This window comes from Hyperolius riggenbachi, chromosome 1 (genome assembly GCF_040937935.1).
Source record: "Hyperolius riggenbachi isolate aHypRig1 chromosome 1, aHypRig1.pri, whole genome shotgun sequence".
In the NCBI taxonomy this organism is placed as follows: Eukaryota; Metazoa; Chordata; class Amphibia; order Anura; family Hyperoliidae; genus Hyperolius; species Hyperolius riggenbachi.
Window position 1 is genome coordinate 407,440,399 of NC_090646.1, and position 12,962 is coordinate 407,453,360.

The 12,962-nt window shown below is 43.6% G+C and overlaps 1 protein-coding gene across 1 annotated transcript in view; it reads right to left on the bottom strand.

Moving 5' to 3' along the window:
* The window catches only part of RCL1 (RNA terminal phosphate cyclase like 1), a 52,462-nt gene extending 45,525 nt beyond the window's left edge, over positions 1-6,937 (bottom strand). Inside the window, exon 1 of the mRNA XM_068235666.1 lies at positions 6,705-6,937. Within this exon, the coding sequence (XP_068091767.1) occupies positions 6,705-6,840 (136 nt within the window). The 5' untranslated portion in view covers positions 6,841-6,937. The remainder of the gene's footprint in view (positions 1-6,704) is intronic.
* Positions 6,938-12,962: the final 6,025 nt, after the last annotated feature.

Below are 12,962 nucleotides of genomic sequence, written 5' to 3' on the forward strand. Positions count from 1 at the left end.
GAATTTCATTGCAGGATGTCAGAATGGCCCAGAACTGCTGTCTGGATGTTAACTGCCTCCAACACTCAGATATTTTGCTTCAGGAAGCACCAAAGGTTCTCAATAGGATTGAGTCAGCAGAGGATGGGGGTCACACCACGAGTTTCTCTCCTTTTATGCCGATAGCAGCCAATGATGCAGAGGTATTCCTAACAGCATGAGATGGTACATTGTCATGCATGAAGATGACTGTCACTAAAAATCGCTGTTCTTTTTGTCTCATAGAAGAAAGTGGTCAAACTCCACATACTTTTCAGGACATTTTTAAACCTGCAGGGACCCTAAAGGGGCCAACCAGCTCTCTAGCCATTTAGGCACAAAACATGACTGCCACCTCATTGCTGATGTCGCAGCCTTGTTGGGACATGGTGGCCGTCCATCCACTACTCCATCTCGACCATGTAAGGCTGCACAGCACTCATCAGTAAAGAAGATTGTTTGGTTAGGGGTGAAGGAATAGAAGGTTTATGCGTAACTGCAATCCCCTGGAGGATTCTTCCCCTTGATGTTTGCGGGATTCCAGAGGCACCAACTGCTTCAAATATTCATTTGCTGCTTTATAATGGCATTTTAGCAGCTGCTGGCAGAAAATTTTTCCATTTTGCCTTTATCTGCACACGAACCTGTTTGTGCTCTGAATCCACCACAGATTTTTAAAAAGTAAGATGATCATGCCTAACGTATACTCGGTGGAATTTGCATAATTGGGACACAGAGGCAACTGATCACATACCTTTCTGTCCTTCCTGTTCTTTCCTGTGTCTTCGCCCCGCCCTCCTTCGAAATGGGAGAGTCTGAGCAGAACGGCCACTGTCAGGAAAGCCCCTTCATTGCCTCTCCCCTGCCCTCCGTGCACGCTCCTGAGTCTCTTGCAGAGTAAAGGTGTGTACACACATCAGATAAAAGTCTTTGGAAAATGAAACATCACAGACCAATTTTACCACCTTCCATGTAGTATGAGAGCACACTCTACAGTCTACACAGTCTATTCTATAGTCAATAGAATAGACTGTGTAGAGTATGGCTCTCATACTACATGGAAGGGGGTAAAATTGGTCTGATCTTTCATTTTCCAAAGACTTATCTGATGTGTGTACCCACCTTAAGGATGCTTGCACAGTATATCAGTTGCAATCCAGAATAATTGTGCACAGGAACTCAATGCCCATATAATGCTATGGGCCTGTTCAAATCTTTGCATTGTAACAGAATATATTGGTGCTTTATAAATCAATAATAAGACTTGGGAGAAAGCATTGGAAGTAATGAACAGAATAACGGGTCACAAACGACTATTCCATGCTTCTGATCTCCAGGAAGACCAATATGCCCCATCTGTGTCCAAGTTTGAACACCTTTTTCTGTTAGCCACCCAGAAAACTGTCATGAAACGGAGTCCATCGCTCAGTCATGTATATATGTGTGTATATACCCTATGAATAGGGGAGCCTCAATGTGGAATACCACTATCTGCACAAATTCCACAATATCACAGTCTACTGATTACACAATAATTTATTGAACTGTCTGTATAACAATAAACATCCCTCAATCCCCCGTAAAACCGCGAACCTTCAGGTGTATTAAGCCTAACCAACACAACCGGCTGTGTCCCACACACTACGCATGCATACTCCGCATACACACTAATGTCCAAACTCCCGGGAGTATCTCTCCTTATATATGGTGTCAAAAGCGTTAGCAGAACATTTGGGTCCAGGACAAGTGGATAACCCAGCCCAGATGCAATAAGTCCCGTCAAGAGTTAACAATTCCACCGATAAACACGCGTACTTGCTAAGTTGGAGCTCTGACAGTTCATCCTGTGCATTTAGACAGCTGGCTATATGGGGGGGTGTGGAGACTAGCATGCAGTATATAGCGGTGCCCAGAGGGCTCTCACCACCTCTTCACGGCTGTTTCTCCGTCACACAAAGTCCTTGGGCGCCTGCGCAGGAAGCTGCAAGAGACGCAAGTGGGAGCCAGGTCCCACGGCCGCGCAGGAGCATTCATCTAGTTAGACGAATAATTGGACGTGACCAGCGGCGGGGAATGGAGGATCGTAGAAGATGTCATTTGACAGGACAGCTGCAGTGGGCCAGAAGAAACCCCCGTTAAGTGTCAGTTTTTGCTTTTAAAAAGAACCACCTAACCCTTTTAAGCTCCGTCTGACGGAGCCAAAGTTACTCACTGTGCGGCGCTATAGCCAGCTGTGCTCAAATCTCCTGCGCTATTACAGCGCTCGGCAACAAGAAGCCGCTGTCTGCCAGGAAAGTTTTATGGCTGTAATTTCTTAACAGTGAGGCTTACATTTGGAGAGAAACTGTTTTAAGGCAGAAAATCGGCGTGGGGGGGGGGGGGGGGGGGGGGGCTTCCTCCAGCCCTTTTTCAGCCGTCCTGTGCCCTCGCAGCAGCTCCCGCGCTGACAAAGCTGACCTCGCCAGGTTGGGTTCCGGGTCGGCGGCTGCTGCGTTCCACGGCGCGGGTCACGCGGTCACGCTGGCATCAATAGGACGTTACTGCGCAGTACCATCCTATTGACGTCAGCGAGACCACGTGACCCGGGGCACTGGGGCTGGCGGATGCAGCATCACAGGGCAGCTTCCGGATCTATTTCAGCATGAAATTGATTGGGAATTGGCCTGTGGTGTATGGGCACGCAACAGATCATCTCAGAGAGATCTGTCTCTTGGTTAATCTGCCCATGTATTGTCTGATGTATAGGCATCTTAAAGTGAACCTCCGGACTAAAAATCGACTCAGCAGCACTGAAAAGGCCTGGTGTTTCTTTAACAGTTTCACAGCATCAGAACTTTGTTTCTCTTAACCAAGCCTCATTTTTAGCTGCACAGAAGAAAACTGCCCAGGCTTTTTTCCCCTGATGCTGTGCAAAGCATGATGGGATTTCTGATGTTGTTGCTCTCATTCTGGTGTTTTGGTGCAAATTTTTTTTTTTTACATTTTGAATTTGACATTTGAAGCCTAGCGTGTGCAGCTGGGAGGGTTATGAGGACACAGGACAGTTAGAACTGTGTCTCCTGCTCCTTGTCACCTCCTTTCAACCAAAAAGATGGCAGCCCCCATGAATCACAAACATTTGCCTGTTCTTTTAACCATGTCCCAACCGCCGCATGTACAAATGGCGGCCGGGAAGTGGATCCCGCAAGGACCGCCGCATGTACAATTGGCGGCGGTCCTTGTACGGGCATGGGTGGAGCGATCGCGTCATTCGTGATGCAATCCTCCGCCGGGGACTGGCTCCGCCCACTTGCGCTGTAACCCACCGGCCGTTCGGAAGCGCCGGCAGGATACTAGCACCCGGATCGCCGCATACAAAGTGTATGATACCGCCCGCCCACCCCCCAGACCACTGTTTGCACCCAATCACCCCCCTAATCACCCATCAATCACTCCCTGTCACCATCTGTCAATGCTATTTTTTTTTAATGCCCTAAACTACCCCCTGGGGACTCCTGATTACCCCCCCACCCCTCAGATTCTCCCCAGACCCCCCCCCCCCCCATGTACTGTATGCATCTATCCCCCTGATCACCTGTCAATCACATGTCAATCACCCCCTGTCACTGCCACCCATCAATCAGTCCCTAACCTGCCCCTTGCGGGCAATCTGATCACCCACCCACACCAATAGATTGCCCGCAGAGCCGACGTCAGATCACCTCCCAAATGCAATGTTTACATCTGTTCTCTACCCTAAACACCCACTAATTACCCATCACCCCCTGTCACTGCTACCCATCAGATTAGACCCCTATCTGCCCCTAGGGCACTCAATCACCCGCCCACACCCTCAGAACGCCCTCAGACCCCAGCCCTGATCACCTCGCCAGTGCATTGCTTGCATCTATTCCCCCCTCTAATCACACCTTGAGACACCCATCAATCACCTCCTGTCACCCCCCTAGCACTCCTATCCATCAGATCAGGCCCAATACAACCTGTCATCTAAAAGGCCACCCTGCTTATGACCGGTTCCACAAAATTTGCCCCCTCATAGACCACCTGTCATCAAAATTTGCAGATGCTTATACCCCTGAACAGTCATTTTGAGACATTTGGTTTCCAGACTGCTCACGGTTTTGGGCCCGTAAAATGCCAGGGCGGTATAGGAACCCCATAAGTGACCCCACTTTAGAAAAAAAAGACCCCAAGGTATTCTGTTAGGTGTATGACGAGTTCATAGATTTTATTTTCTGTCTATATATATATATACTGTTTATTTACATCAAAAGTTGTTGGTAACAGCAAGCAATATCGGGACGAGCGATAAACACGACAAACACCCCCCCCCCCCCCCCCCCCGATGCACTATACATTACCTGTCCGTAGCCACCACTGTCCTCTGTCCCTACACCAGGGCTGTGGAGTCGGAGTAGAGGAGTCCGAGCAATTTTGGACGCCCGGAGTCGTTGATTTCATAAACTGAGGCGTCTGAGTCTGATCATTTTTGCACAAAATCCACAGCCCTGTTAAGTATTAGACTAAGGAGACGGAGTCTGAGCCATTTTGGGTACCCGGAGTCGGAGTTTCAGAAACTGAGGAGTCGGAAGATTTTTGTACCGACTCCACAGCCCTGCCTTGCACACACCCCACGTGATTCCCTGTGGTATACTTATTAGCAGATCTGTGGTAGAAAGGTCTGGGTACCCTTCAAAACACTGCTAGAAAATCTAGCTCTAACTGAACTGAATCAAATGCATAAATTAAAAACTAACAAAAATATTGCATTAATCTTTACACATGTATGCTCTGTAGCAATAACAAAATTAAGCGAGAACATAAAATATTAGCAAATTAGGCAGCTGATTAATCAAATAGCAGCTCTCAATTACATTAGCCCCCTGCAACCTTCTAAGCCCTCACAAATCCTGTTTCCTATGGAACTAAAATTTGACATTCCAGCATACTTTATGTGCATTCCGATAGGCAAACAACATATCGCGCAGATATTTTTTTGTGTGTGTTCCTTTAACCAAATTGCTTTAGCTATAGGGAAAATATCCTTCAACTTTAAAGTCACTATTAGGGGAGGATGTACTGGACCTTAGGGCTCTTTCACATCTAGAACACGTGCAGGAGCCGTTCTCTTGCACGCGTTACATGCCCTACGGCGTGTTGTCAAGATCTTAAAGCAAAGCAATCAGCAGCGATAGTAATTAATTCAACTCAACGGGAAAACGCAGGCTCCAGGCGATTAAAAGCTCCCAGGTGCGTCGAACCGCAACGCATAGAAACGCAGCGTCAGGTGTGAAAGGTAAAATGAAAGTCTATGGACTTTCATTTTACCTTGGTTAACGCAAAGTTTCGACTTTGCGTTAAACCACAGAAAACGGGCTCTGGTATGAAAGAGCCCTAAGGCATAGGTATTACCAGATTCGAAAAAGGAATGACTGGTTAAATAACAGCTGTCTGTCAAAAACCCTAACTAAAAGTCACATTCTATGCGTATCCCTACAGCCTACGCCAGTCTTTTACATCTATAGCTGTCCTTACAGCTGAGATTCTGCAAAGAAGAGAGCCGGGACAAGGTCCTCCAGCACCCAAGGCTGAGACACCAAAGTGCGCCCCTCCATCCCTCCCATCCCAGCCATCACACACTGATTGCTATTAGACTAATGCTGGGAATACACGTTTCGTTTTTGCCTTCGTTTTAGCCTTTGATTCGTTCGGTAAACAAATCGAGTGTTGAAAACGTATGTGAAAATAGTCATAATCTCATTATAGTTTCGATTAATAGACCCCTAAAACGACCAACTAGTGATCGAACATGTTTGATATTATCTCTCTTTATCCATCTAATCGAGCTATTGGTAGGCTTGATGGCTGTTCAGATCGATTATATATTCGTTTATGCCGTCCGTCCCTGTACTACGTTTCGTTTCTTTGCAGCCTTCGATCATTGGAAAAACGAAACCATCAGAATCGAAAAAAAAACAAAACCGTGGGTGGTGATATTAACCGTACGGTCGATTATTTCGGGATCGAAAAGGACAAAAGGCACAATCGAAACGAAGGTTTAAACGAAGGCAAAAACGAAACGTGTATTCCCAGCATAAGAGGTGCCACAGGGCCCACAACCTTCCCAACACCTTAATATCTAGTTATCTGGCTTACAGTCACTGCCATGTATCCCCTTTTCTTATTTCTTTCTGCTTCAAACACAATTAGGAATGACAGCTGAACGAATTCTGCACCCCCTCCTACACTGCGCCCTGAGGCTGGAGCCTCTCCAGCCTATGCCTCGGCCCAGCCCTGGAAGCAACTCACTGCAGTATTAAATGTACAAGGAAGCAGACATCCACTCAAATAACATTCAAGGCAGCAAGTTCAAAATAGCTTTTATTCCTCATTCCTAGCACTATTAAGTATAAGCTGCAGCATGCGTGAGTTCAGCACACACAGCAGTTTTGAGCAATTAAAATGCAATCGGATTAGTGATCAAACATCTAAAATTAGATAGATAGAAAACTCTTGCTCGTTATTGCACGTAATACAACCCAGAAGGGAAATTTAAGTTCGTCACATCTGCAAATGTTACCTGCGACAACACAAGAATGCAAGTGAAGCGCAAATAAAGACAGCACGCATGTCAGCGACGTTACTCCCTCCCTTGTGTTCTCTCCGGTATCGCCCCATCGCCTTACCCCTGATCCCCGGGCTCTCATCCTTCAACCGGATCCCTTGAATCTTCACCGGCCTCCCGCTCAGTGTAGATAGGACAATCCGCTGCCGGAAGAAATTACAGCCCTCAAAGCGCAAGCAGTGCCCCTGACTGGCCATGCTGCCCTACAAGACCTCCGCCTGCACCAGCAGCTGCCACAGCGCACACAGCCAGCACACGTGGTTTGGAACGGGAAGTCGGATGGAACGCTCAAACACTGAGGTCAGAGGTCATGTGAATGGGGTGGCGCAAGAACGTTGTAAACACTTTTTTTTCTCCTTCTATAAAAAACTTTATTGACAACAAAAGAAAAACATTTACTACAAATACTAATGTTTACGATACATGCAGTAATCACTGCTCAGAGCCAGACCACCCAGGGGTGATAAAAACAACTGACTTTTATAAAACAAAAGTATTCAGCTTCACTGAAGCAATTCGTAATTCAGGGCAACGAGTGACTATGTAAATTCTTAGTTTACGTCCTTTCAATTCCAGCCTGGTTTCTGTCACAGTATGGATCAGGGTAGTTCGGGTACACTTCGGGCTCTATTAACAAAATTTATCATGCATGACTTATTTTTTACCTATTTAATAAAAATAACGTTTCTGCACTTGTAAAAGCAAAATAATTACTTAAAGTAAGTTGTTCCTGATTAGCGTTATTTCAATATTACTTTTCTTACTTTAAGTATATTATATTTTTGATCTTTGGGAACTGAAAAATGTAAAATAAATAAGGGCCCATTCACACCCAAGAGATTAGCGGGCGATTCCCGCTAATCGCTAAAGTACTAGTGCTTTGTTACCCTATGGCAGTGTTCTCATTGCTGCAATTGGTGCTGATCGCGGGCATTTGCAATTAGCACCAATCGCAAACCCATTACCTGCAGTATTTTTCTGGGCGATTCAGCAGTGATCGCTCTTAAATCGGAGCTAGTCTACTTTAGGGGACCCACCGCAAATCCCCATAGACAATTTGTGCTGTGCTGAAAACGTAACGAATTTCCGCTTTCAGCTTGTTTAAACCCCCACAATTCATATATCTATGGAAAGCTGGGGAGGGACGGGTGAGCGGAAAGCATCGGTATGCGCTTTGCTGGGGTTTAGAGGCCGTGGCCTAGCGCACGTTTTTTTACTAGTAAATAATAAATAAATAAATAAGTAGTGAATGACTAATAGTGACAGGTGGTAGTTTATGGTAGCATTTTTTTCTGGTGGTAGTATCAGCAGCAACTCCCTTGTGATCAGTGCCTAATGATGCAGCAGAGAACAGCTTCTTACTCTCTTTCTGGCTCTCCTAGAAGTACATCCTTCCTGTGTGGTGAAATTTTTTGCAACTTTATCAGATTTTGCAACCGGTTGCACTTATTTATACGTATAGCTATCAGAAAGTGCAACCTAGCCATTGACTTTAACCTATCTGTATCAGAAAATGCAACCCAACCAAACCCTATTCTCACACAGAACCCTCCCCTCTTGCTCAACTAATAACCCCCCCTGGAGGGAACAATCCCCCCCTCTTGCTCAACTAATAACCCCCCCCAGGGATCAATCCCCCCTCTTGCTCAACTAATAACCCCCCCTGGAGGGAACAATCCCCCCTGTTGCTCAACTAATAACCCCCCCTGGAGGGAACAATCCCCCCTCTTCCTCAACTAATAACCCCCCACCCCCCGAGGAAACAATCCCCCCTGTTGCTCAACTAATAACCCCCCCTGGAGGAAACAATCCCCCTTCCAGCTCAATGGGATCTGTGGTTGCAAAAAATTACAGGCGTGTTAACAGAGAGGAGCCACGCCTACGCAGTTATACACTGTCCTCTATGGCAAGTTGCAAAATATGATAGGTAGCAAAAATTTTCACTACACCTGAAACCAAACATCATATCATTCTCCTTGCATGGCCACGGAGTACAGTAATGCGGTTGGAGGAAGACTGAGTGATGGTGGCCAGCACGGGAACGAAGAGAGGAATGGACAATGCACAGAGGTATGTGGATCCACTATGAACATACCTCTGTGCTTACCTTAGGTTGCTTTGTCTTAGGTCAGATATCCTTTAAATGAAACTCCTTGAAGATGATTTGCTACCAGCATGATCCTTCCCCCCTCAACCATATCTACTAATAATTAATATCAACGTTTTTAATATAAAAGTTATGCATCACATCACAATAGTACATCATTAATATTAAACCAATTCATGGCGTAATAATAATTATCAGTAATAAGACTTAATACAACAGTTCCTGTTTAGTAGAAAGCACAATATTTCGTAATAATGAATTATACATATTATTATTAAAGTGGTCTAACACCCAGCATTTCAACTTTGCTTTAAAAGATTGCTCACAGCTTAGAAACTATTATGTCAGATTTTTTTAAGCAGAAATTCACTGAATGGGTTAAGCATGACATTTTAGTTTTGCATTTAGCTAGAAATCCGCATCCGTGCTGAGGTTTTAGATACAAATGTATCTTTGTTTGAAATGCAAATAGACCTCTGAAAAGCCTGTCTGGGAAGCCCTCTGTGCTCTCTCAGAGAGGTGTTTGTTTATTTACATTGTAAATAGATACATTTATATCTAAACCTCAGCACGGATGTGGATTTCTAGCTAAATGCAACACTAAAATGTCATGTTTAACCCATTCAGTGAATTTCTGCTAAAAAAAAAAAAAAAAATCTGGGATAATAGTTTCTAAGCTGTAAGCAATCTTTTCTGGCAAAGTTGAAATGCTGGGTGTTAGACCACTTTAAGCAAATACATTAATAATGGTAATCACTGCTGTTTGTTTGGAGCTGTGTTGTGTACACTTGGCTGTGTATTCCTTGTTGCGTGAGGAATGTAGTGTTGCGTACCCTTTCCTGTATATTCCTTGGTGCTTGTGAAGTGTAGTGTTGTGTACCCTTTGCTGTGTATTCCTTTGTGCATGTGAAGTGTAGTGTTGTGTCTTCTGCTGCTGGCCCTGTGAATGTGTGCACTCCTTCTCATTCAAGAGCAGACTACCAAGCTTGTACACAGGATACTGCAAAATACTTATGTTGAGCGGTTTCATTGTGTGTAAAGCGGTGGTAGTACCAACGGTTGAGCCCTAGTGGACTCTTATTCACTGGTCCTGCAGAGCTCCACTGTAGACTTTGCTTTATTAAAGCAATGGTAGATAGATAGATAGATAGATAGATAGATAGATAGATAGATAGATAGATAGATAGATAGATGTAAACAAAACTAGACAGAGTAGATCAGGGTGGGCAAACCTTTTGACTTGTGTGCCACAATGAGTTCTTAAATTTGACAGAGGGATCAGTCCAAGAGCAGGTGGACGGATTATAGGTAGCCAGATGTGCCCCCAGTATTAGGTAGCCCCCTCCCCAGTATAGAAATCAAGATATGTACCCACCATTAGGTAGTCCTCTTCCCAATATACAGTAGATAGCTAGATGTGCCCCCAGTATATGGTAGCCCCCTCAACTCAGTATTAATAGGCAGATGTGCCTCCAATATTAGGTAGCCCCCCCCCCCCCCCCCAACCCAGAATATTAAGCCATATGTGCACAATTATGCAGCAAAGCCCCCCACATGGAGTTGTGTGTCATCGTGTGGTCGCTCTAATCACATCATAGAAACTGAGGTGGTTTGGGGCTAGCTAGCAACGGCTTGCTAAACACAATTACTGCAGGCAATTTTCTTTTCAAAGATACCTTGTATTTTGGGTTCCTTGACCTGTTCTGTGTGAGTTGTACTGAAATGTTTAGTATAGTGCTGCATGGCTGGCTCTTATCTTGATAATTAGAAATAAATCAGGTAAAACCTGCAAGTTCTGTGGCATGGCTATGTATTCTGCAAAGTGCTGCAGATGATATCAGGACTATATAAATCCATAATAATAATAATAAATTGATGAAGGCAAAGTGTGATAAAACCATATAATGGCATTTCTTGCTACGGATGTGAAAATTTCCATCAATTATGACAGAGCTGTAAGTATGTGATAGAACTAGCGCAGGAACATCTGAATTAAAGCACTCATTCTCATACCTTTCAAAATTCTGAAATTAGACACATGGAAGCCCATTCATACACAAATATTTAGATACAAAAAAACAAGATTCCTGCCATGTCTCTACTCTAGAGAACTAACCAAATTCATGAAAAAGACACATTTTTATTATTCAGAGGTGGCAGCAATGAGCACTATCAAAACAAGAAAGACAATGTAGTATGAAAGGGCACCACAGTAGGTTTCAGATGGTTTGCCACGACCCCGGTCCCTGTGTCTCAACTTCAAGGGACATACCAATAGTGAACAATGAAGATGGGTACTTGAGTAAAGTCCAAAAAAAGCTCTTTTATTGCATAAGGATGCTGCCAACATCCTTATGCAATAGAAGAGCTTTTTTTGAAATTTACTTGAGTGGTGCCGACCCATCTTCATTGTTCTCTATAAAAACAAGACAAACATACTGCTGATATACTAATCATACATACAAACCCTCATTATAAGAGGAACATTTATTAAAGTGGACCCAAATTATAAATACAAGATTTCAGAAATAAAATCTATTTTCTAAATTATAATAATAAATAGCAGCCTTTTTCAGTTGCATGATGACAAATATAAAATATTTTACATTTATTGGAGGAACCCCTCCCTTCCTTTCAAATTGCCGGGACAGAATCCGGCAAACTGGTGGAGTAGATATTGTCCAGCAATGGAGGAATTGCTAATGGCTGCCCCCAGTATAACCCTAGTTATGATAAGAGGAGGGTGAAAAGCATGCACTGAAATGCTCATAGGCTTGAAGGAGTGTTTATTTATCTTTGTATGTGTCAGAGTGGTGCAACTAAATATTTTGATTTAAAAAAAATGTTTGGTTTGGGTCCGCTTTAAGGATGGGTTTACTGACTGTCTATGCAAATAACAGTTTTATTGGGGTACACTGATAGCCAATGAAACTGGGGGCTATTTTAAAGCAAATCTGGGAAACCCTTAGCCTAAAATTGTAGATACCTACCTCAGAAGAGGGAAGCCTCTAGATCCTCCAGAGGCTTCCTTTGTCGCTCTCCATCCCTCTCTTCCAGTGCTGGAACCCCCGAAGTCCCCACACTGTGCAGGCACATATGGCTCGCACCTGCACAGTAGCATGGAGTTTCTGCTTGGGCTTTCTGGAAAAAGCAACATCATTTTTCTTTGAATAATTGAAATAATATTGTTAGCTAAACCAGAACAATATGAAGAAAAACAATTTATGTTTGGTCAGTATCATAATGGTCCAAGCACAAGGTATTTTAAATCCATAAGTTATAATGAACATCTACCCCTACTGGGCAACAAAACTATACAGTATGTGCTGTCATTTGAGGCTGAAGGGAGGGCTTCTTACTAGTCGGGGTATAGACTGCTGATTGTACAAGAGCTATGTCTCTTACATTCCGAATTCCTTGACGTCCCTAGCATGAGAGACCTGGAATAAAGGTAACTGACTAGTCTAGGGTCAAGTGAGATATCCTGCAGAAGGCGTATTGCTGTGTTTATGATAAATACATAGAAACCATGGGCAACAGAGGGAGAACACTCAGAGCAGTTACAGTCTGGTTAACCCAGCCATTTTGTGATCAGTAGACATTACAGTGGTCAGAGGCACATTGTTTGTTTTCCAGGTTACATTTTATTCCTCTTGAGTGTAAGCTTGCATAGCCATGGTGTTCCCCCTATTCCTATTTCTGCTGTACCTTTTCAAATTAACATGTACCAGTATTGGTCAGGTGTCAAACTACACATCAACTATGTATGTATTTTGTATGTGTGTTGCTGGATGTCTTGATTGTTCAGTGTATTGAACTTTGTTCTATTCTCCCCACTGTTAACTGTTTTGTAGTTTGTACAGTGCTACAGAAAATAATAATATAAAAAAAGCCACAGTTATTACTTGCTAGAGGAGCTGGCAAGAAGACTTGAGTTTCTATAATACTACTGTATATACTATTACCTTCACATGTACAATATGTAGATTGTAAAAGAATACTGTATGTATATTGTTTGGAATAATTTGTATAATTAATATCATTTATTAACGATCTCCTTGATGCATCAGTGAATTTCAAAAGGCCAACAGTAGAATACACCCTTTCATTAGACCATATTACAAAATAAGGTTCAAACATACTCGGTTTTAGTTTAGTCAATGCCAAACATGTAAAGCTACACTCCATCTGTCCACAGTGTCTAAAAATAAA